This window comes from Ochotona curzoniae, unplaced genomic scaffold (genome assembly GCF_017591425.1).
Source record: "Ochotona curzoniae isolate NIBS_2020 unplaced genomic scaffold, NIBS_Ocur_1.0 scaffold_3890, whole genome shotgun sequence".
NCBI lineage: Eukaryota > Metazoa > Chordata > Mammalia > Lagomorpha > Ochotonidae > Ochotona > Ochotona curzoniae.
Window position 1 is genome coordinate 18,092,264 of NW_024467115.1, and position 25,802 is coordinate 18,118,065.

Here is a 25,802-nt window from a genome sequence, read left to right on the forward strand (position 1 = left end):
CACAGCAAATGCTGGTTGTTATCTTCTCCTTGATTCTATATTATAGAGCTTTTTAGACAATGTCAAAGCATCTTTGGAATTTAAGCATCTCCGTTTCAAAAAGTCCTCAATGTAATTCCATAATCCTTTCTCCCCCTCATTGGCATAAATGGTCATCAGGTGTCCAACTCTGTCTTTCCTTCTCTGCTTCCCTCTTTCATCCTTCCCCTTAGTGTTCAGCTACTTCCAAAATGTTTCCACTTGTATCGCCTTTAACACAAGCATCCGAGAAAACATTGTCCATCCTAAGTTCTCTCTATTACAAGGCACGAGAAAAATCAAACCAGGCTGCTGAGCTGAACTTGCTGAGCCAGCCAATTGATTAATTAATTAATTAATTCTGTCCCAGAGGGCAACTCCCATAGAAAGTGGTGAGATGAGTTCTAGATTCAGAATTCAGAGGCATAGAGGAATTATTAAGTAATATTAATGAATTAAACTAATGACAATGCAAAGGAAGTTGACAACTATCTAAGCCGTTCACTTATATTTCAAATAACTTATTTCTCTATTTGAAAGGCAAAGTGGCAGACAGGGAGACAGAGACAGAAAGAGACTCTTTCATCTGCTGTTTTACTCCCCAAGTACCTGAAATAGGTCAGGCTGAACTTGGGAGCCAGAAATTCCATCCAGGTCTCCCATGTAGGTAACAACAATCCAAGAACTTTAGCAAACATCTGCTGCCTCCCAGGTACACTAGCAGGAAGCTGGATCAGAAGCAGAGCAGTGGGACTTGAAGTGGAACTCTATATATGGGATGCAAACATCCCAAGTGGCAGTTTAAGTATCTGCAGCACAACGCATGCCCCTCTATTCATACTCTTACTGGGAGTATGAACCAGTTCCTACATGGGCAGTAAATTTAGGCAGTTTAACTTGGCATAAAATGACATGGTAAGTCTGATGTCTGATAACCAGTAATAATATGGTAAAAAAAATCAAGTTGAAGAAATAGAATTATCAGAAGCAAATATCCTTGTTAGTTATTAATAGTTGAAACACGGAGACCTGAAAGGCATTCCTGATTCCAGCTTCCTGTTAATCACATCTGAGGAGGCAACAGGTGTAGGCTTAGAGATTTGGGTTTCTGTCTTCCATGTGGGAAAACCAGACAGATTGAATTACTGGCTTTTGGTTGCTATGGGTATCGGCAAAGATGATCAGTGAAATCAGACATGTCTCTTGCTCTCTCACTGCCTTCAAAAATAAGTTCTTAAAAAAGACAATGAGAAGGCATGGTCATCCTTCTCTGTAGATAATACAGCTGTGTTATATGAAAGGAGAGAAGGTTAGATAATATAGTTGTATCCTGTGAAAATCAATCCACTAAAAAGTAAAAACCATGAGAAAAAGTGATGAGTATTTGGTAGGATTCAAAGAAAATTTCCTTGTCACAGGGAATTTGGCAGAATTCAAAATTACGTGTCTACCATTGAAGGTAGCAGTGTCACTTCTGAATATCAACAGTACAGGTCTGTTTGTGCTGCTGTAGCAGAATACAAGACTGGGTACTTTACAAAGAACTGTATTTTCTCACAGCTTTTGGAGGCTGGGAAGTCTAAGATCTGGGCATCAGAATCCTGTGTCTCATGAGCATCTGCTAGTAGAGGGGCCAGAGAGCAAGCTAGCTGAACCATACATGAAGCTCCTTTCTGTAACAGCCTTAATCCCATTATTGGTGAAGGAGTCTTCACAGCCTGCTAACCCTCTTGAAGGCTTTGCAATTTAATACTGTCACACTGGCAACACCTCCATTTTGGAGAGTGAATATTCAAATCACAGCACATGTGGAATAACACTTATATAAGAATATTCATTGCAGCCTAGTTTGCAATAGAGTAGAAAACTCAATACTTTCATTTACATGAAGAATGTTGAATAACCCATGGTCTGTCTCAGAACCTTATCTAGGGCATAGTAAACGAAAACACCAATGGGCAAGATTGAAGTCATAGTGTGCTTCCTTTCTAGTGGAAGATAATAGGGAATGGGCATGTGTTACTTGTATCTGTATGAGAAAATGCTAGCTGCATACAAAGATAAATACATATAAAAGTGGTTGCCTAAGAGAGGAATCATGTAGTTGGCATGAGGGAACTAAGACTTCTCCACCCTTATCTTTATATATCATTTTGGTTTTTTTCAGTTTGACTTTTGAACTGTCTAAATGAAAATGGAACAATTTTTTGCACATATAACCAGCTAGAAACTCAGTATTTATTCCTATCACCAATACAAAACATAAAATAAAAAAAAGGAACTTTATGAGAAATCGGCACAAACCATAAACTTGATGAGGAATGTAAAACTTGAATAGAGAAAATTCCCCACTCTTACAGAACATTCAACTTGAAAAAGCACTGGTTATGCCTAAACACTGTATCAGGTCAGTACATTGCCAATAAAAATCCCAAAAGGATATTACAACTTGGAGTGAAACGAAATAGTTATTGTATACTTGAAAAAAGTTAAGTGCTAAGAAATTTGAGCAGTAAGCACTGCAAATACTTAGCAGAGCCACAAACATGTACCCATATATTAAGGTGAACCATGAACTATCCCAGGAGTACTAGCAACTTGGCAAAAGTGACACTTGAATTCACACAGGAAAGTTGGAAGATCTAATAACAGTGCTGGAATAGCTAACTTGTCAAGGGAAAAATATGTTACTTTGTGTCCCCTAAAGCATGTCCAAGTCCTAACACCTGGGGCCAGCAAATGCAATTTTACTTGGAATATCATCTCTAGTATTGCAAAGGATGGTTTCCAGGATCTCAGATACTAATGTGCATGGGTGCCCGAGTCCCTTATATGAAACGGGGTAGTGTGGGCACGTGACTTAACATACATCCCTAGATTACTTGTAGTACCTCATACAACGTAAATGCTAAATGTTAGTAGTTGTTATATTGAATTAAGGATTAATCACAAGAAAAATAGTCCAGCCATGTTCAGTACAGATGCAATTTGCTTTCAAGTAATTTTATTCTTACTTGAATCTGGGGTTATGGTGTACAAGCATACATGTCCTGCAGAGACAGCTGGCTAATTGCAGTGTCTTAGCACAGGCCACCACGTCCAGAAGACATGGGCGTACTGGATTAGAGTCAGCATTCGTCCCATGATTTGGACAGAGAGAAACTCAAAGAAAGGCACATGACCACAGAGACTAGGATCCAGCTACGAATCAAGGAATGCCAAGGATTTGCAGCCAGCCCCAGGAGCCAGATACAAGCTGTTCCAGATAAATCTGGCCATGCCCAAGAATTGGTGTCAAATACATTTCTGCTATTTGAAGTTATTGTGAAGTTTGTCAAAAATTCATGGAAGCTGTAGGAAACTAAAGATAACATAGCTGAATTCCTAACTCATTCTTTGTAAGAGACAAAATCTGGATAGGAAAAGAATTAAATGTGAAAGGAAACATTGTTCTCCAAAAGTGTATGAAAATTATTATCTTCTTGAGGTAGGATATTTTTAAAGAATGCAAGAAAATGGATAAATAAGATTTAATAAACATCTTAAACATTGACATATTATAAAATTAGTGTGTGACCTGTGGCATATAAAGGATACGTTCATGAAGAATGACATAAGCAGAACACAAAATGATGAAGGGCAGGATCTGTCCAGACTTGGAAGAAAGGTAATAATCTAATACGGGAAATAGGCACAGCTTTACTAGTGAATTAAGAAATGCAAATGAAAGCCTCAAAATATTTCTGTGTAAGACTAGTAGGTTAAAGTCTGGTATTAGTCAGGGTTAGCTAGGGGAGACACGCAGGTCCTTTTTTCACCTGTTCTGATACCTCTGGTGCCATCCTTTTGGTTAACAGTAACTATGACTCCAGCCTTGGTATTCTAGTCATTTTCATGCCTCCTTTTTTCCCTAATTCATGCACTTCTTTTGTGTTTTTGGTTGTTCTGCCAAAGGAAAATTTCGCATGTGTTGTGACATGTCCTGGTGTTATCACCTTGTATCTCAAAAAAAATCTCAAAACAAATGAGCACACCAGGTACTCTGCAGACAGCAACGGGATGAATCAGCACCTCATTCTGAAAACAAATACTGGAGAAAAAACTATTCTGGTCAACTATGAAAGACTTTCTAAAGGTTTAAATACATAAAAACAAAAATAGGTTTTAAAATATTTTATTTAAAAATCTCTAGATGATAGTCTTCACAAAAATATATACAACTTTTTTACATCTTCTATTAGTTTGAATTTGAAACCTAATTTGAAAAGCTTCTAGACATGTCTTCTGAAATTAGGTGTCTGAATCCTATATACATAAATATACATAAACAAATCCCACATGGAGGCACAGAGAGGAGAAGCATCCACTGTTCCTCCAGAGGTGAGAAAGGACCCTGGCTTATCACCCGCTCCTGGGACACAGGGGCCTGAGAGCTTTCATAGTTAGTGCAAACCCGTCTACACAGGAAGCTTTGCAAGCCATAGTAGTATTTTTTAAAGGAGTCTTTGTAGTTTTCAGGCCATTTGTTGACAGTGCAAAATAGCATTTTTACATTTTCATCTAAATCCGAACACTCCATTTGTGTAACACCAGCTAAAACAAGATTTCTGAGAACATGATTTTTTTTTCCTTCAGGAAATCGAAGCAGAAACCACCACCCAGGAAAGATCCAATTTCTCCCTCTGGTGCACCTTTGCTGGTATTAGGAGAACTCTTTGGAATCTGTTGTCAGTCTGTAGCCAATCAGGGACTCCTTGGGGTCCTCTCCCACGAGCAGATCCACCATCACATGAGGTTTATCATAGCCAAAGGAGCTGGGGGTGTTTCTCAGCAGTGGTGCCTCCTGTGCTTGTGGCTTTGTTTCAGTGGCATCGTTGGGGGAGAATTCTGAGTTGAATAGGCTCTCCGACTCCACTACACCACTGTCAGAACCATTCTGGGAGGGGCAGGAGTTGGAGGTGGTGCTGCAAATTTCCGACAGGTTGCTGCTTGAATGGAAAGAGCTCTTTCTCTGCGTTGGAGTCAGGGGCCTGGCAGGGACCATGTCAGAGGCAATTTCTTCGGTAATAACCGTTACTCCAGAAAGTTCCTCTGTGTGCTCTGCTGGCGCCAGACTCTCTGCCTTGTGTGTGCCTGGATCCTCATCTGGAGACAACTGCTCTTCACAGATGACTTTTTCACCTTCGGGGATCAACGGCTGGCTGGAGGTGATGAGTGACACATTTTTGGATTCGGGTTTGGTCTCCCCGGAGGCATTTTTGACCACAGAGATCTGAGGGAGGAAGAAATGGTTAAACTTCGGTGGATCACTAGAAGGCAAATTTAGGATAACAGCATTGAAGCACGTAGCTGCCTTTTTACTTCTTTTTAATGAAAAGTATTCTATTGAGAGTAAAAACAAATCTTTAGGATTTTTAAAAAGTCAGCCAGGATCTCACCAGTAAGCATTGCTTTTCCTATAATATTTGCCACAGATACATGTTATATTTGCAACAGGAGCACAATTACTTATTTTTCTCTCATTTGCCATCATTATTACAATCTCCTGCGGCTCATCTTGTTTCTTTGCACTGATGATTTTTTAAACATATGTCACAGTGTTCTGAGTTTTACTAGTTACAGACCATGCTGAATAGCACATGCCTTCAGAACAACGCCTTTTCTAGAATGAATTTCCCGGACAGCGAGGAGGAGAAAGCACGATCACGCTGTGTGCTCATGGACTCTCATCTCTCCAGGGCTCCCTTCTCTCCTCCTGGCACTGCCAACAATCACTGCCACCTTTCCTTCTCTAGTGAGTGTGGAACCGCAGATGGCAAGGTGGCTTTGTGCAAGCTTACTAGTAAAGCTAAGGAGCAAAATTCATATCGGAGTTGCTCATTAACTGTTGGCAGTTCTTATCCACTTAAAGATAGTGTTCTTAAGGCAAATTTCACTGAGCCCTTTGAACCTTGTAGGTAGTATTCTGGTCCTAGTGGATTCAAATAGCTATCATTCTATCAGAAAGACTTTAGAAGGTTAGATAGTCTCATCTTGGGCCATTTTTTTCCTTCTTTAGGATGACCATTATGAATTATTTCTGTTTCTAAAGTTCTTGCTGAGCCTCAGCACACACCGTCCCTTAGCACCTGAAGAAACTCCAGGCTGTCCCTCAAGCTTGTGCTGGCATGCTGCTTCTGGAAGAATGCCCACAAGCCCCCAATGCCCAAAGTCCTGCCTGGCTGCAGCAAGTCTCCACGCCTGCCTTTCACCCAAGGCACTCTGCCTCCACTGCACACTGATCACTTCTTCCCATTAGACTTTAAGCTCCTCACCAGGCTTGTCTGGTTTTGCCCTAAGAAGTAAGAAAGGGCCTGGCACACGGTAAGAACGATGCACTTTGGATATGTGCAAGACTGATCTATGGCAGGTGGAATGTTGCTGGATATTGCTGTATTTCAAAAACAAAATGTAAGACCCTGCCCCTAAAGGTTCACCTTAACAGTTAAAAATGTGCTCACATAACCACAGAGAAACATTGAAGCACCTTACCAAGGACTTAGGTAATGTTATGTTTTTCCTCTTAAATGGGTTTATCTTCTTAATGTGACAGCACACACACACCAGGATCAGTACAACAAAGAGCAGGACAGCAGCAACAACCGGAATCCAAATAACATCTGAAAAAGGAAAAAAAAAAATCACAATTGAGATTTAAGATAAAATGCTGCTATTATTTCTATCAAGAACTTTTAGCCTTAACAACACATTTGCAGGTTACTTAACTAATATGGTTGGAATGCTAAATAACACTGAAACAGACAACAGGTAATCTGAATGGGAAGAGAGATAAAGAAAAATGGGAAGAAAAGAAAGAAAAGAAAGAAAGAGAGAAAGAAAAGAAAGGGAAAGAAAGAAGGAAAGAAAGAAAGAAAGAGAGAGAAAGAAAGAAAGAGAGAGAGAGAGAAGGAAAGAAAGAAAGAAAGAAAGAAAGAAAGAAAGAAAGAAAGAAAGAAAGAAAGAAAGAAAGAAAGAAAGAAAAGCAGGTATTTGTAATAGAATACCTTCTTGGCTTCCAAGTTCTGTTTTTCTAGAATGCCTTGGGACTGTGCTGTCATGACTATTCCAAAGTAGTTACAACAGCTTTTGTACAAGGATTTCCTTAGAGTCAGAAACACAGAGTGCTTCCAGAGTTATGCTTTCCTTTCATTTAAGAAAGCAAAGGAGGACCCAGCGTGATGGCTCAATTGGCTAATCCTCCCCTTGCAAGCACCAAGACCTCAAATTAGCCTCCCGGTTCATTTCCTCCTTGCTGTTCCATTTCCATCCAGCTCCCTGTTTGTGGCCTAGGAAAGCAGTCGAGGACAGCCCAAAGCCTTGGGATGCTGTACCCAGGTGCAAGACCAGGAAGAAGCTCCTGGTTCCTGGCTTTGCATAGGCTCAGCACTAGTGACTGTGGCCATTGGGGAGTAAATCAGCAGATGAAATATTTTTCTTTTTGTCTCTCCTTCTCTCTGTCAATCTTCTTTTTCAGTAAGAATAAATAAATCTTAAAAAAAAAAGAAACAAAAGAATTCACTATTTAAATTATTCATTTGCAATAAAATCAACAATTGCAAAAACATGGAAACAACCTAGATGTCCATTGAAGGAGGACTGGATAAAAAAACAGTGGTACATCTTCTCTATGGAATACTACTCAGCTATTAAAAAGAATGAAATTTTACCATGTGCAACCAAATGGTCAATTGGAGACTATTATGCTAGGTGAAATGAGCCAATCCCAAAAGGACAAATATTACATATTCACTCTAATATAAGTCAATCTCCACTGAGAATGCAAAACAAAAACCAAGGTAAGGGCCTGGTATGATAGCCTAGCAGTTAAAGTCCTTGGCTTGAATGTACCGGGATCCCATAGGGGCACCAGTTCTAATCCCAGCAGCTCTTCTTCCCATCCAGCTCCCTGCTTGTAGCCCAGCAATGCAGTCGAGGACGGCTAAGACCTTGGGACCCTGCACTTGCATGTGAGACTCTGAAGGGGCTCCTGGCTTCAGACTGGCTCAGCTCCAGCCATTGTGGCTGCTTGGGGAGTGAATCAATGGATGGAAAATCTTCCTCTCTGTCCTTCCTCTTCTCTATCTGCCTTTCCAATAAAAATAAATAAATCTAAACAAACAAAAACATACACTTGTAATCTCACAAATGAAGGATGCAATGGAGATGAGAGTACCAGGAATCAAGGAAAACTGACAGAATGCGTCTCTACAGCTGAATAAAAGTAGACCCCCAATAAAACTGCTGAATATATCTAGACAACAGAATATTACACCTTGTACCACCGCCTATGCCAAGAGTGTCATGACCCATGTAACGAGCAGAGAGTTAGAGTCAAGACTATACCTGTTAGACTGTTTTACTATAAAACACAGGGGACAATGGAGGATATTGTAAATGTCCCCTTTAAAACTGTTTTTGCTACGTCTTGTGGGTTTTGATATGTTTACTTTTATTTTCATTTTCCAAAAAAGTTTTTTCCTTATTAATTTCTTTAGTGACACATAGGTGTAATAGACTATCACGTCCAGATGAGAAGAGTGGAAGCAGTATACATTCCCACTTTGAAATCAAAGATGGACTCCCAGTGAAACTGTTAAATATAGCTTTACAATAGGATGCTAGACTCTGCCATTGTTGATATCTACAATGCCAGGATACACTAAAATAGCAGAATGATGGACTCAGGACTATTTATGAAGGACTATATTATTGAAATAATAAAGGGGAAATCAGTGCGGGGAGGGTGGGGGTTGGGATTTGAAAAGAGAAGAGGGGAAATCCCAGAGCTTATGGAACTGTATCATAAAATCTAAAGAAAAAATTCAAATAAAAAAAAAGATAAATCTTAAAAAGAGAGAGAGAGGTGAAAGAATTTTAAAATCTCTGTCTCTAGGGGTGGGTACTGTGGTGCTATGGGCTGGGCTGCTGCCTGAAATGCCCATATTCCATCCACTGGGATGCTACTTCGAACTCTTGGCTTCTGTGCTGGTGCCGTAGCTTCCTGCTAATGTACCCAGAAGGCAGCAAGGCCTCCGGCTCCTGCCGTCCACGTGGGAGTCCTGCATGCATCTTGGCTCCTGGCTTTGGTTTGGAAGCTCAGAGGACCTAAACCAGTGGATGAAAGATTTCTCATTTTCATTCTTTATCTTGATCTCTGCCTTTCAAAGAAATACATAAATTTTTTAATTTATGAAATTCAACATTTAGAATTAAAACACTTTTGCCCCATTCATCAGAATTTTCAGTGACGCTGATTTATTTCAAGATTACACATGCTTATAAAGATGTACAGGTGTGCATACATACACACACATGCACAGATGAATGCTGTACAGGAATAAAGTCCCCTCGACTGCAAGTGAGAATGTAAGAATCATGTAAAATAGGGAAGGACTTGCGTCAGAGTGCAGACTTCTATAATTACCACTGAATATTCGTTCTCAGGCTCCTTTGGATTTCACAGCACAGTCTTCAGTATGACTTTGCCTTGGTTCCTTCCTTTCAATGAGCAGTACCCATACATTACGAGGGCCTTTATCTCCATTGTGGTACGGCAGTGCCTCTAATGCCTATTCCAAAATTATTTCTTTCGGGTACAAGCTGTGGACATTTCTACATAGTGAACGCTTATTAATGCTCACTACAATACAGGAAAAAGACTTACTCATTACAATAGTAAAAGAGAAAACGGAAGTCTCACAGATTTAAGACAGCACAGGGAGACGGGCAAGGAGCACCGTTAGCTAGCCATGCTGGTGCCACCAAGTGGCCAGGACACAGCCCTGCCTTGGGATTCATACACTGAACAAAAGCTAAGGCATGTGTATTATTTGAAATGTTGTGCATCACGTAGGGTTTTATTTTCCAAACAGCATATGTTCTTGCTTTTGGACCTCTAAGATAATTTACAGGTTTTCTATCAGCTAAGACACTCTTGGCATAGGCAGTGGTACAAGGTGTAATATTCTGTTGTCTAGATATATTTAGCAGTTTCATTGGGGGTCTACTTTTATTCAGCTGTAGAGACGCATTCTGTCAGCCACTATGTGAAAGGTTGCAGTAATTGACTTAAATTAATGCAGTGTGCTTATTTGAATTATGCCTGGCGCAGCCCAGTGGTGTAGGCATTTGGGGAGTGAGCCAGCTGATAAGATGGAAGATTTGCTCTCTCTTTCATTGCCCATTTTTCTGTCTCCATCTTTCAAATAAAAAAACAAACAAACAAAAATCCCACAAAACTAGGTAATGAGTTATGGACATTTCATTATTGGATGGTGGAAATACATATTATTTTGCTTTATTCTGGCTTTTTTACATTTCAAATTGTCTATATTGAACATCTAATTACCCACTTGAGGATGCCAGCTCTAAAGTAAATGTATCCTTCCAAAAAAAGATACAGGCAGTGATTTTAAAATGTTATAAAAGCTATCACTAATCCAGTATCCAAAAGAATTCGTGTTAATGAAGATAGCATTTTGCAATCTTGATGTAACAAAATGAATTCAGGCTTACAATGCAGACATTACACACACTTCTCTGTGTGTTTATTACACTGTTCCTTTTTCTGGGTCCAAGGCTATTGAATGACTTTCCATCTTGGTTGGTTTGTGTTTGTTAATGCCCGAGAAACTGTTTTATTTTTAATGTTGAACTTCTGTTGAAAAATGGGACATCTGAATATTTTTTTTAAAATTTTTATTGAAACTGCAAATAAATCCTTGTCTTTTACTATTGCTCCCTTTCAGTGGTCATTTTCTGGGTCTAGAGAAACAAATGGCAAGAATTTACCTTTTACACTGTTATTGGTGATGGTGACACACACTTCTTTTGACCTCTCAGTTGTAACTTGCCATCTAGTAGAGACACCTTCAATTGAAATGCAATACTCAGAATTCAGCGAGGACACTGGAATACTTAACCGGCACTCATCGCAATCGCAAACATCACCCACTGGTTTTTTATCTGTGCTCTGTATGGGGGGAAAAGGCAATGAAAATGCATGCCTTCTTTCAATCCGAAAAAAAAATCATATTTATCCCCGTCAAACATGTTCAGAAAATAGGTGTGATGAATACTGGACACGTTTGAGCACAACTTTGCTGTCAGACAAGAAGTTAGTGTCCTGCTTCAACACAGGAGGATGTGTGTCCACTAAAATGTTCCTTAGAGGAATTCTGGAACTTAAAACCTTGAGCAGCAGGGATGTCTCTGCTAGTTACCTGCATTTTTTTTTCTTTGCATACTATTAAGCCAATAGTATGGCAACACCGTGGAGAATGGAAGGAATAGAAAGAATGACTCTCAACACTAGTGTCAGAATAACATAATATTTCCATGGTTATAGCATTAACTCATAAAAGAAACTGATTCAACTTATAGCTTCTTATCATTTGCCATCACTACCAGAGGAAGAGGAAAATTCAAACAACCTTAACTCACCAGCAGAGAAAAGGAAATATAAAGAATACAATGCTAGATTAGGGCCATACTGTTGAATGAGGTCAACAAAACTTCAAATGTATTCCGCTGGTCTCCGAGTAACTAATTCCACACCGGTTCTCTCTAAGGACATTTCAACATATTTTCCCTTGCCAAAATCAATGATCCACAAGAACTGCCTGAATATTCATAAGCAATCTACTTTCATCATATTACATAAAGAAACAACTCAAGCCAGCTACAGACTAATTTCCATTTTGACGGAAGATGAAAGAGAACTGCATACCTTACTCCCATTCACTCTTATATACATATAATAATCAAATGAGTAACAAGTATCGTCTTCATCACATATGGGTCCCTTCACTTCTCCATTGTGAACAACGAGAGGATGAGTTATATTAGTAAGGATTTTGTCTTCTATCCTCGTAACGTTCAGTGTAGGTGGTCCAATCTTTCCTGGGGGAGGGGGCGATTTTTTAATTAGTGCTGCTTTTTGGAATTTCACAGTATATTTCATGTTATTATAAAAAAAATGAACAAATGAAACTACTCTTTTTTTTTTGTTTGCTTGTTTGCTTCTGTTGTTTCAAAGCAGAGTCACCCTTTAACCACTTCACAAAGATTCAGAAGCTATTCCAAGCAACCTTATTAAAGAAAACTTTAACAAATCTCAGGCATGAAATACCCTCATTTAAACTTTTCAAGTTTAATTTCTAGTTCTATAGAAGTCTAGGGCAAAGCAACAGCTGCCTCCAGATCCTATGAACAAAGGTATGGACTGTCTAAATTCCTCCAAATGCTGCTTCGGCGTTCCGGCCATCTTTAGTGTCAGTGATTAAAAGCAAATATATACATAAGTCATGTACACATGCTTTCAAATTTCAAATTCACATGTCTTCACCTTCTACTCACCTTGCTCACACAAAATAAATTCATTTGACTCCACAAATGCAGATTCCTCTTGTCCAATCCTAGCTTTAACTCTGGCCCAGAGAGGATATGATGGATCATCGACTTGGTAAAAAATATTACAATGATGATGAGAGATATTATTGCATGCATCTTTCCACACAGCACTCCTAAAATAAAGAGGGATAAATAAAACAAGCAGCTTTTATTATCATATAAGTCTGAACAGCTCAGTTGGTGCTTTGTTCCTCATTCATAGCACAGAGCTGGTAGTAAGAACAGGATTCAGAAGAATAACTAGCAAGCCCTACTCATCTGCTAGAAAGATAGCTCATCTTAAATAAACTGAAGTGAGGGTCACGAGCCTCCATCAGTTGAAAGTATGAGTATCATTTAGATTCCCCCAACACTTAGGTGCTAACAGGCTCCTGCTGACTGGACACCTTACCAACACAGATAGTCGTTTCACATATAGCTTGCAATACATCCATCTATTTTATGACAATAAATTATAAAATATTATACTTTATGTGTTTATGACATGCCTTTCTAGACAACATGGGACATTTTTCAAATTATTATAAAAAAACCAGCCAGGAGCCTTGAGTGGTCCGTAGAAACAGAAGAACAGTACACTTCCTTCAGGAATCAGGAGAGGAGCTTTCTCTGGTCCTTACTTAGTTCCAACTTTGGCTCCCCACCCTCTCTTGCAATGACCATCAGGGTCGCTCCCCCACCCAAAGCAAACAGACAAACGAACAAAAATTAGAATAGATAGACAGAGAACAACAAGGAAAGCTTAGAATCAGACAGAAAATGATCAATGTGGATCCACATATACCTTACGAGGTAGGACACAAAAATTAGTTACCCCTCACTAGAGTATTGAAGATTTCTCTGCACACCCCTCCTAAAACTGTTCTGCATCTCAACTGTTGACAAATGCCTTGTTAGAGTTATTAGCCAGTTTAGACTATCCTAAAGTCTGCCAAGTTCAGCAATATTATGCTTCAATGCTATGGACTGCTAAATACTAAAATGAAAATAGACACGAGATAGCTGAATAGTACCCTATAGCCACTTTAAGGTGTATAGCAGCCGGTCCTGTGTACAAACTAAAATTAAAATGTCAACGAAGTAGTCACAGGATATGGTCAAGAACTAGCATTTTTTCAACATAGTGATTACTCAATACCATTTCAATTAATTCCATAATGCTGTAAATTGTTGTTGATGTTGTGTTGTGGCTTTAAATTGATCGGGATGATATTCTGCCAGCTCTACCTTCAGACCAGAGATGGTCTCTCCAAGAAACCGTTGAATTTATCTGGACAATAAGATGCTGGACTCTATGCTTGGTATATGTATGCAAAGAATGAATCTTGACTGAACTTGAACTGTACTACTGCAACAAGGTGGAGGAATCCACCATGGGAAGAGGCATAAGGAGGGGTTGGGGGAATCCCAGAGCCTATGAAACTGTGTCACATAATGCACGTAATTAATAATAATAATAAAAAAAAATCCATGAGGGGCCAGTGTGATGGCTCAATTGGCTAATTCTCCATCTGTAAGTGTTGGGATCTCATACAGCACAGGTTTGTGTCCTGGCTACTCCACTTCCCATTCAGCTCCCTGCTAGTGGCCTGGGAAAGCTGAGGAAGATGACCCAAAGCCCTGGGACCCTGCATCCCCATTGGACACCTGGATCAGGCTCCTGGCTCCTGACTGGCTCAGCTCCAGCTCTTGTAGGCATTTGGGGAGTGAACCAGTAGATGGAAGATCTTTCTGTTTTTCCTTCTCTGTAAATCTTCCTTTCCAAAAAAAAAAAAAAAATGAATAAAAAGTTACCTTAAAAAACCCATGTAGGGTCCAGTGCAATAGCGTAGTGGTTAAAATGCTCACCTTGCACGCCTGGGATCCCATATGGGCGGTTCTAATTCTGGCTGCTCCACTTCCTATCCAGCTCCCTTCCTGCTTGTGGCCTGGAAAAGCAGTCGAGGACGGCCCAAGGCTTTGGGACCCTGTACCCATGTGGGAGACCTGGATGAGGCTCCTGGCTTTGGGTTGGCTCAGCAACAACTGTTGCGGCTGCTTGGGGAGTGAATCATCGGACGGATCTTCCTCTCTGTCTCTCCTCCTCTCTGTATATCCACCTTTCTAATAAAAAATAAATAAATCTTTTTTACAAATCAATGTAGAGGCAGCCCTATGCAGCTGAAACCTGTGTTGTTCAAAGGTCAACTGAAATACAAATCCCTTCACAATGAAGATGTTCCATTCAAAATTTAGAACCTCCACAAACCAAATCTAAATTGTTAGAATTTGCTTTTTAAACAGCTTCAGATCCATTCAGATAGATATTACTTAATTATACATTCAAACACATTTCAGAGACTCCTAACAGCTGTCAGAAAACTACACACACACAAACACACACACAGGAATACAACATCGTAACCATCAGCTGCGGCTGTCACGTCTTTGATTCTAACACACATGGGAAGACACAGAGAGAGGCAGGATGTGTTTTGCAGGAACTCATTGCGTCAGGGGCAGTCTGGAATTCCACGAGCAGTTCAGGAAGTTCCATCACACGGGAAGGAAGACTGATTAAAGGGCAGCCCGGAGTGCAGCACTGTGCAAGGGCTCAGTAACACACAAGGATGAAAGCGCAGCACTCACTCGTAGGTTTTCACTTGCACAGTAAACACAGGTGTTGCTGATGTGTTCTGGAACCTCCAGTGCAGGACGGGGTTCAGGTTATAGGACTTAATTATAAGATTGGTTGGCACAGGCACTGTAAGAGATTCAAAAATAAAATAGGTATTAGTTAAGAAATTATTATTAACACTACAAAGCCTTCTTATAAGATGCTACGTTACTCTAATATGTGTCTGCGGAAACATCAAATTAAAAAAAAAAGATGTTGGATTGTTTAAATTAAGAGTAGATTCCTAGAAATTTATTTCATTGAAAATGTACAGAGATGCTCTGATTCATTTTAGATTATGGAAATATCCTTGTGACCCAAGGGAAACAAATACATCGAATATCCTTCATTTGAAATGCTCACTTCCAAAAGTACTTCAGAATTTGGAATTTTTCAGATAATTGGAATATTTGGGCATAGTTGAATACTCCCAATCTGAAAATATGAAATCTAAAATTTTTCAAAGTCTGAATCTTTTTGAACATTTCCTCAAAAAAGTTGTAGTTTTCTGAGCATTTCAGATTCCTTTTTTCTAGATAAGAAGGCTTACCCTGTATTGGCATGATACAATGAATTCCCATGTTTTAGAAGTTTTTATAAATAAATGCAATGACTACTGTAATACTTTTCAATTCACCTAATCACTAGACTCCTTCATATTTGAATTCATAATTCTACCCAATGTCTAAAGAAATGGCTATCCCAGGGGCCTGGCATGATGGTGCAGTGGTTAAGGTCCTCGCCTTGCATGCCTGGGATCCCATAGGGGCGCCGGTTCTAATCCCGGCAGCCCCGCTTCCCATCCAGCTCTCTGCCTGTGGCCCGGGAAGGCAGTCAAGGATGGCCCAAAGCTTTGGGACCCTGCACCTGCGTGGGAGACCCGGAAAAAGCTCCTGGATCCTGGCTTCGGACCGGCATAGCATTGGCCATTGCGCTCACTTGGGGAGTGAATCATCAGACAGAAGATCTTCCTCTCTGTCTCTCCTCACTGTATATCCGCGTTTCCAATAAAAATAAAATAAATCTTTAAAAAAAATGGCTATTCCAGTAATACCCAATGCCATTCTTACATATCAACAGGCTCTCACCTCACTATCCAGTATTGATAATCCCGAATGTGTTTTTGATAACACAGGGCTAGATGCCTAAAAGCTAACTGAAAGAGCGTTTGACTTCAGTCACATCAGCATTTTGCTGTTTGAGGTGTTATACTTTTTTTTTTAATTTTTGTTTTAGCTTTTTACAGAACACTCTTCTTGCCTTTGCTCTTTGAAGCTATTTTGGAATTACGTTTCTCAATTATACTTGGAAAAAATCACAAAGGAACTGGCAGAAGTCATTTTAATACCTTCTAGTCAGATACTTGAAAAAAAAATCATAATCTTATATCAGACGTAGCCATTTTCCTCTGCTCACGCATCACTCTTTGCAAAACTGAACACACACACATCTCACCCCTTCCCTTGGCTTCTTCATGAATGAACAAAAAGAATATAGACAGGTAGTCACAAATTTAGTCAATCCTGCCTAACTGGAAAACTTCACCAAACATAATTTACTAACACAAAAATAAATAAGTACAAGACAGACAGATTAATGAAAATGTAGCCAAGTGTAGCAGTTTTCGACACAGCTTATCACCATCCTCAAAAAGCTATGAGAACCAGAATTCTATGGTTCTTTTCCCTTCAAAATCTTAGATGACAAAGATTACAGGCTTACGGCAAGTAGACATGCTTTACTGGGAAAATCCTCCCTATGCTGGACATTAAACAGCATGGGTACTTTCCTGATTATATTAACATCAAATACTTAAGATGCCAGCTTCCTGTTGAAGGAAATTACTACATTTTCCTAAAAAGTAAATTTCCAACAGTCAAGTACACACTGTTTCAAAGAATATCCATGGAGGGAACATCAGAACTGCTCTGATTTTGGAAGATTTCCAGCGCCATTTTTTTCCTGGTAATTTTTTCCTTTATAGCAGAGATTCTTCAAGGGTGATGCTGTCCTCCAGGATACCCTAGACAATACCTGCAGGTGTTTCTGGGTTTCAGCATGTATAGATGGCAGAACTGACATCAACAGTATAAAGGCCAGGGATTCCTGCTAACTAGCCTATCATGGATAGAATAATATTCTAGAACAAAGAGTCTCCAATGGCAAGAGTGCCAAGATTGAGAAACCTAGCTTTGCATATTCCTAATTTTCAGGTGTGTGTGTGTGTATACATATTTTTTAGGAGGAAACACTAATTTAGACCAATATTATATGTCTCATGCCCTCCAACTGCAATTTGGTTATTGTCAAAATATCTATATTCCATAGTAGTTATCAAAGTGCTGGGGAATACTTTACATTCAAAGGTTAAGATCATAAAGCTTGGTGGACTTGGAGATGTCTCCTAGATTTAAATATTTTAAACCTTACCAAAGAGACTTATCTATGGTTAATAATCAGACACCTATACTTTTCTATAGATGTTTCCTGAAACACTGGCACCTGTTACCTTTGGCTCTAACTAGCTTCCCTACACGGGAGCTGCAAAGCCTGGTCTGCTGCAACAGCCCTGGCTTTCTTCTCTGATTTTAGTAGACTTCCCACAGCCATACACAGCTGCGAATACTAGGATTCCCTCAGATTTCCTCTCCCCACACACACCCCCCCTGATCCCTGCTGTGGTATGTTTGCACTTCAATTTCCTGAAAGAATCTTGTCCCCTCCCAAATACCACAATTCAAAGTTTAGGTGGAAATAAAAGCTCCTTCCCATTCTACAGCCCAATTCAACAATAATAGCACATAACACTCATATAAATGCTCAAAAGTTTGAAACTAAGTAAGGGTCATACTTGATAAGAAAACTCAAACTGAACCTGAACTTGCCTCAGCACCCATGCCTTAGTTCTCCCATCCTCTGCCTCTGGAGAGGCTGGGAATTTTCAAACTATCAGGTCTTGGTTTCTTTTTGTTTGACAACCCTTCTCACCAATCATCTGCCTGGGTTTCATGTTTTAGACAGGAAGCAAGAAAGCAGAGCCTTTAACAGGAAGCTTGGACCCTTGGCGGCTCATCAGGCACTTCTTGCATGCTGTAACACAATGATCCAATGAAGGCAAAAGTGGTGTTACATTTTCTGCTACTGTATCACAAGGCAAGCATACCCATTCCTCTTAACATTTTTAACAACAGAAAGCATGTCACTTTCCTCATGCCCCGTTTTTAACTTATTCTCATCAGAAATTACTTTATAACTGTATCTATTAATACTAAATTTGTTTGAGGAAAGGCAGACAAAAGTCAATCAACACACCAGAATACCAGATAAAAACACACTGGTAAATTGGAGGCAGTTCTTGAATCATATATTATAAAACCACAAGATTAGATTAGATGCTGGATGCACTTAGCTGGTTGTTGATAGGAATCCATCCATGTTTCCCATAATTTGAATCAAAGTCAGCCATGCTTAGATTAGGGCAAGGACCAAAAAAAAAAAAAAAAAAAAAAAACCACAGCTTTCGGGACAATCAGGAATGACCAGGGCCTTTCCTGCTGTGACGACCTCCCCACGTGGACATGCCTCTCCCCAAGGATCTCCTGCAACCCTCTCCAGAGGAGGAGAAGAGGAAACGCAAGAAGAAACGCCTGGTGTAGAGCCCCAATTCCTAGTTCATGAATGTCAAGTGCCCAGGATGCTACAAAATCACCACGGTTTTTAGCCACGCACAAATGGTCGTTTTGTGTGTCGGCTGCTCCACTGTCCTCTACCAGCCCACGGGAGATAAAGTGAAGCTTACAGAAGGATGTTCCTTCCAAAGGAAGCAGCACTAGGGGCACCCTGAATCAAGATGAGTGGGAGACCTTCCCAATAAACACACTTTGGATACAAAACAGAATGACCAGGGTAGGGGAAAGAGACTTCAGTGGATGACAGCAGATAGCGATTACAGGATTAAGAGAAAACCTTTTGAATATTTACACTAGAAGATGTAACTTATGTAACTTGTGGTTTTAAAGTTACGAGAAGGAAAGACCATGCCGTGACTAGATGTCTGCCTGATCTGGGTTGTCTTTGCCAAAATCACATGTTCAAGAGACATGAGTAATTTTCCTAGAAATTTCAGCATCTTGTAACTTGAAGTTTCAATGGCTGCATATTCAGATGAAAACAATTCAGAATTACCAGAACCTTATCATTAGTTACATTGTGTAAGTTAACACATGCAGCAGTAGCAAAAGAAAAATTATGATCAGCTACATTTACACAAAGATCTTGTTTGAATGATTGGGTGAAATAAAATAATTTTAAAGGTTTCCCAATCTATTGAAAATGCTCAGCTGCAGAGTCCTAGGCACCTCCATTGCTTCTGGAAATGGGTTCAAAATTACGTGGTGCATCTTACCTGCACAACAAAAGCCTAACTCACAAACCTTCAGATCTCCCAGCCAAGTATTTAATAAAACCAGTCAGAGGAGAGCAGAATCAGCCTTTCCCAATACTCTAAAGACAACAAGTAGAGTTTTGGTGAGAGCCAAGTGTCTCCTCAGAATGTTGATAAACCAGGAGAAAAAGGATATGTAGAAAAAAGAACAAGGGAGAGGACAGACAAGATGGCTGACGCACAGCAGGTGGTGGGGCACCAGGATGTCACAGAGGACCAAACAGCACCCTCCAGGATAGCTTTGCCATAACTGCTGCTGGTGTCAGGTGGAAGGGGACCATCTACAGACACCTGCAGTTTACAATATGGGGTCAGAGGTAATTTGCTCTACGTGGGTGGCTGCAATTAGGGCTGTTAGCTAGGCTCCACCCCATAACTGTGCCACCTTTGACATACAAAGATCGTACAGCTACAGTGAGTGGAGCTACGGTACGCTCAAAGCCAAGGGTTCAATGAGGTCTCTTTCTTCTTCTTCCTCAAAGTTCCAAAGCTGGGTCAAGAACCCCCAGTGGCCCCACAGTCTTCAGGATTGAACTTGGTTTAGCATTCTTTCTCTCCTCAGGTCCTCCCTTCCCTTGTGCCCCTCTCCCCCTTAAAAGGTAGAACTCAGAAGTAATGGGACATATATGAATGGAACGCTCTCTCACAACTGGGAATGCTGTGGGCTTAAACGAAACTTTCAACTAATTACCCAGCTGGCAGAATCTTTAAGCCAAGCCACCTCCAAGTTGAGGCGGATCTAATAAATACAAATGTGCTCAGCCACTTTTTGTGACCTGAAACCCAGGATTTTAGTCTTGTTCCTATTGGTCCAATTTCATTGAGGTTGGCATAAAATCTGATTGGACCAGACTAGTTCCTGAGAGAAGTATCCCTCAAGACCTTTTAGACTAGTTCATTCCAAATTGAGAAATTGTTCAGGAACTGGAAAAACAAAAAAATAGAGCTTTGAAGTTTACAAAAATAGAATAAATCGTTAGATTATATTCATTTTCAGTCTATTTTAAATTTCACACATATCTAAATAGTTTTAGTTTTTTAAAAGCTAGCACTTTCTCATATGTAACTAAATCAATTTGACATTTAAAAATACATTTATTGAATAGTGCATATTATTAAACAATAATCACTGACATATGTTTAAACTTAGTAAAGAACATGCCATGTGTTCAACTTTTTAATTATTTCAGAAAATCATCTGAGGTATTATTATACATATTTCACCACTGAGAAAACAAGACTTAGAGAAGTTATGTAAAGCCTTAACAATATGTGAAGTTTTATTTCTTTTAAATAGGAAATACTGCTTATGGGCTTTGTGATGAAAAGAAGACTTTTACCTATTTATTTGAAAGTCAGAATTACATAGAAAGAGGAAAGATGTCTTCTGTCTGCTGGTTCACTCCTTCCATGGCTGCAATGGCTGCGGCCAGGCTAGAAGCCTGCAGCATCCTCCGGGTAGCCCATGTAGGTGGCAGCGATACCATCTTTCATTACTTTTCCAGGACATTAACAAGGAGCTGGATTGGAAGTGGAGCAGCTGGGACTCAAACTAGCACCTTTATGGGATACTGGTGTCTTAACCAGGGAGGTCAAAATGTCAGCCCCTTTTTGTGATTTATTTTTAAAGAATTATTTTATCTTTATTGGAAAGACAGATCTATCGAGAAGAGATACACAAAGATTTTCTGTCTGCTGGTTTAACCCTAGGTGGCCACAGTGACCAATTCTAAGTTGATCCGAACCCAGGAGTTAGAAGCCTTCCCCAGGTCTCCCATGCAGGTGCAGTATTCCATGGCTTTGGGTCATTTTCCTCTTTCCCAGGCAATAAGCAGAGAGTTGGATGAGAAATGGAGCAGCTAGGATACAAACCTGTATCCATATGTGATCCCAGCAGATGCAAGCCAAGGATTTAGAAACAAGACTATTGCACCAGACCCCTTTGTGATCTTTCAATATGAGGTAAATAACCTCCATAAATAAGGTGGAAATGACTCTCTTTTTCTCTTTTTCTTCTTTTTTTAAAAAACAAACACCTATTCATGTATTTGAAAGGCAATGCATTAAAGAAGGGACAGATGGAGACAAGGCCAGAAAGATCTTCCACCTGTTACTTCACTCTCCAAATGGCCTCAACGAACAAGTCGGGGCCAGTGGGGAGGCAGGAGCCAGGAACTGCATCCAGGTTCCCACGGTGGGTGGCAGGTGCCCATGCACACAGACCACAGCCTGCTGCATTCCCAGGGGCATTAGCAGGAAGCTGGATCAGAGGTGGAGCAGCCGTGACTGGAAAGTGCTCTTGGATGTGGGCTGAGGGTGTTACAAACAGCAGCCACCTCTGTGCCACAAGGCTATCCCGAAACGCCTGCTTTCTGATGCTGTTGTAAGCATTTGTTTCAAGGAATGTCGTGGTCCTTATATATTTGCAGAATTCCGTGATGGCCACTGCAAACCTGAACATAGATTACAACAATCTCCTTAAAAGGAAACATACCTGGTATTTTACCAGGCAATGAAATGATGAATCAAATATGACTAAATGCATTATCTTGAAGTACTGCAAAGTACTTAAGAAACTTGGAATCTCTGATATTAAAAACAGCATTCAAAGAAAACAATAACAGATGCAAACTCCACCCTAACTGGGGAGAGGGGAGATTCTGCTAAACTGAGAGAGTGGACAGAAGTACTGCTGACACAGTACAGCGGCCTGTCAAGTGCCCTATGTCTGCAGGCAGGCCCCACCCAGCTCCTCAGCTGCAGTGTATCTGAACTGGAAGACACGGCCACTAGGGGATTCAGGTTCCCTTAAATACATACATACTACTTTCATATGTAAACATGCTATCACAGGTCATATGTAGACTTCATTTAACAAATATTCATGAAGGCCTATAAATGTAACACAACACATTCCCAAACACTTGCATCTTCTACTTCCTGTTTCCCTGATTACTACTGGCCCCTTGCCTTGAGATGAACTTCCTGCAACAGAGTTGACATGAGGTGTTCTGACCAAATGGGAGACTGGGAAGCTAAGCAAGAGAGCAAAGTTGTTACTTAAGAGTCTTTCTCTGCTGTTCCCCAGAATTTGCAGTTTCCATGAACACTAAAAGCACAGGGAATACAACAAAGTCAGGGAAACATGGTGAAAAATCCAGAGGAATGTATATGAATGTCCTCACCAGCCTCATGCAAAATGTGCATTATGCACAAACTACACATGGATTTCAAAACTTTGGGGCACCAAAATAAACAGATTTTTATATCCATTTTCTCATAGACTTTTTGCACTTGTGTTATATTGAAAATTCACTGAAAAAGAAAACAGATGGGAACTCATGGAGATTGTTGTTCATAGAATGGTGAGGTATGCAAGCCCTCCGCAGACCTTCCCACGGGAGGGAGGTAGGCAAACCCACACCCAGGGCAGGTTTCAAGGACATGCCAACTACGGTTATAAAGAGGGTGGGAGGGACTCAGGAGGGTCCTGACGTCTGAAGGCAAGGCAAGAGAGCCAGCTTAGGGAACCAGAAGCCTGAGTCATCACTCTCTGCCCCCAAGCAGCCTTAACTTGAAACTTGAGTCACCCTTCTCTCAACCCACACACAGTCAGAGTCCAGCTGTCTATCAGGTAAATGCTCCTTCTGACTTCTTCTGCATGTCAGCCACCGTGCCTTCTTCCCCAGATTCCCGCAGCAGCCTCCTCCCCGGCCTCCTCTGTTTGCACCTAACCCCTTCCTCTAACCAGCCTACAAGATGACTGGTCTTTCTAAATGGCATATCGCATCCTCCAATAAAATCGTCCATTTTTGTGAAAGGATCCAGCGGCTGCCTAATGACTTGCACAAGGCACTATGGGCATAGTCCTTTGGTTGGATGGGGGAGAGGGCTGCAACTGTCTTCTTTCAGAACACCATTCCTCTCAGCCCCTGTGACAATGGGTTGTGCTTGTGAGCTGGCACCTGAACCAAGCTGGGTAAATCAGAGCCTTATTATGTTTAATTAGAGCCATATGATGTTTAACACAGGCTTGGGTTCTCTGAACTAACACATCTGACTTTTTGCTTAAGTTTGCAAGAGCTGTGCCTCTTGACCTCGCTGGTGTACACAAGGTACTTCTCGTCTCCCTCTGTAGCTAGCCTAGCTTTCCTTGAACCCTCACACACAATGCTAAAATGCTTAAATACCCCACTAATTCAACACACTGCACACACAGATCTCTGCATCAGAGTACCAAGGTTGCAGGTCATGTTCTTGCTAAAGTCTTCCCAGATATCCAGCCCCTAATCACCACAGATCCTAGCACCCACACACTGCATCCCAGTAGCCAGTGCCCAAGTTCAACCTCTTATCATATTGCATTGCAGTTGCTCATGTGGATGACTAACCTGCCCTACACCATGGCAATTAGTAGAGTGGTTAAGAACTTAGGACTCTGGAGTCAAACTTCTGGCTTGCAACCGAACAGCTGGTTGGCCAGACTTCTCAGAGCCTCCAACTCTCATAAACAGAGACACGTAAGGTGCTGAGCTGACAGGGCTGTTGTGACAATCAGACTCTGACAACAAGGTCTACTAGTGCTTTCAGCTCTTAGCTGCTGGGCTTCTTGGAAGTAGGCACTTAGTCATCACAACAGACTTCTTCCCAGCACTTTGCAAACCAAGGAAGGGCTGGATAGGAATGGGATACACGTAACAAAAGCTAACGTAAAGAGTCACCACACTGAGGCTTCAGGCCACATTTTGCCCAGGACTAAGGAGACTGGGCCTCGCTGGTGGCTTCTAAACGGGAGCTGACACACAAGGAGTGTGCATGTGCAAAGCCAGACATTGATTTCTCTCCCACACCCTTACTCCCAGCCTTGGAAAAGTTACCAGGGGCCTCCGTTTCTAGGACACGTCGCCAAGGAGGCAGCCGAAGAATAGTCTGTAAACTCAGGCACTGCAGCACTGGTAGACCTCGGGCCAGAGCGCCAGCGACCCCTGCCCACCCTCCTTTATAACTCCGGACCCACGCCCCGGCTGGCGATACACAGCACGAGCGGGGCGCACCAAGGCCAAAGGCGGACGATGAAATCACAGCACTTTGAAGCCCTTGCACAAATCGCCCTGAGGGCCGTGTGGTGCTGGGCTGCCAACGGCGCACACAGGCCAGAGGTGTCAGCGTCGGGACCCCGGCGGCCGCCCCGGCGCAAGGCGGGGCTCCCCGGCTGGGGCGCGGCTCCCACGCTCCCCTCCTGTCTCCACCCGGCCGCGAGCGACAGTACCTGAGGACGGCTCCGGAAGCGAGGTGTTCCGCTCAGCGCTGCTCCCGGCCGCCAAGACCAGGAATAGGAGGCCCAGGAGAGCCATTCAGGATAAGGACGGACGCCTGGGTTGCCCGGAGCGAAATGCCGGAGTCCCGTGGCGCGGCCCTAGGACCTGGGACTGCGCGTCACTTCCGCGACCGGGGAACCGAACTTGAAGGGGAGGCGGAACTACATGGGGGCGGACGGGCCCAGCACCGGGAGGCCGGGCGTGGGCGGGGAAGCCAGGAGAGAAGTGCCCTTTTGAATGTTCAACACGTCCCAGCGCCCTGGAGACAGACTTCAGAACAGGAACAGTCCTCCAAGGCCATTTATCCCCACTTTTTTTTTCTTTTTCCTTCAGGAAGCTGAGGCTTCGCTAGTGTGCTCTGGCCAGCAGAGCCAGTAACGTGGACAGGGAGAGAGTCTGGGGATGAAGCACCGACAAGGGACCAGTGATGGCAGAAGTCTCTGCGAGGTCTCCCTCTATTGCCCCTTCACCTCTCCTTATATACTCCCCCCCCATTCTCATTTAGCAGGATATTGGATACAGATGAGTCCAATTAGTCTAGGTGTTTCTAGCCACAAGCCCAGTTCCAGTTCCTGCCCAGGCTAACGAGCACTAATCAACTCCTTAGCCCACAACACTAGTGAATGCATTTTTGAATCACAGCTTATATGAAAAGGACTTGTCCCAGGAACTACTTTATTCTTCCTTCTCAGCAATTAAATGTCAAATAGCGATTCTTGAGGTAGCTCTGAATGAGATCTGCATGCTTGACTCTCTGACCAGGTTTATTATTCTGGGACTCTACCATTGCACACCAGCCCTGGTGGGGCCTTGCCCTTCCAAATATAACTGATGCTGTGCTCACACATGCATATGGCTAATTACCTTCAGTCAGCTCTCTGCTTCTCTCTTGTGCAGAGGTTAACTTCAAACTGCC

General features: G+C 41.6%; 2 protein-coding genes across 2 annotated transcripts; one reads left to right on the forward strand and one right to left on the reverse strand.

Annotated features, from left to right (window-relative positions):
* Positions 1-4,176: 4,176 nt before the first annotated feature.
* On the reverse strand, positions 4,177-25,004 carry IFNGR1 (interferon gamma receptor 1). Its single transcript, XM_040965229.1, has 7 exons — positions 24,838-25,004; positions 15,097-15,211; positions 12,415-12,581; positions 11,786-11,958; positions 10,849-11,029; positions 6,550-6,677; positions 4,177-5,290 (listed from the first exon to the last, which is right to left on the reverse strand). Exons 1-7 carry the CDS (start codon positions 24,920-24,922, stop codon positions 4,721-4,723), a joined length of 1,419 nt encoding a protein of 472 aa, XP_040821163.1. The 5' UTR covers positions 24,923-25,004; the 3' UTR covers positions 4,177-4,720.
* Positions 18,753-19,012, forward strand: LOC121146008 (40S ribosomal protein S27-like). Its single transcript, XM_040965230.1, has one exon. The coding sequence runs from the start codon at positions 18,799-18,801 to the stop codon at positions 18,955-18,957; it is 159 nt and encodes a 52-aa protein (XP_040821164.1). The 5' UTR covers positions 18,753-18,798; the 3' UTR covers positions 18,958-19,012.
* Positions 25,005-25,802: the final 798 nt, after the last annotated feature.

Coding starts and splice junctions, on each gene's coding strand:
- LOC121146008 (XM_040965230.1), top strand. CDS start 18,799: ATGAATGTCAAGTGCCCAGGATGCTACAAAATCACCACGGTTTTTAGC.
- IFNGR1 (XM_040965229.1), bottom strand. CDS start 24,922: ATGGCTCTCCTGGGCCTCCTATTCCTGGTCTTGGCGGCCGGGAGCAGC. Junction 6,678..10,848: donor CACCAATAACAGTGTAAAAG/GTAAATTCTTGC, acceptor TTCCTTTTTCAG/ATGTTATTTGGATTCCGGTT. Junction 5,291..6,549: donor TAACATTACCTAAGTCCTTG/GTAAGGTGCTTC, acceptor TTCCTCCCTCAG/ATCTCTGTGGTCAAAAATGC.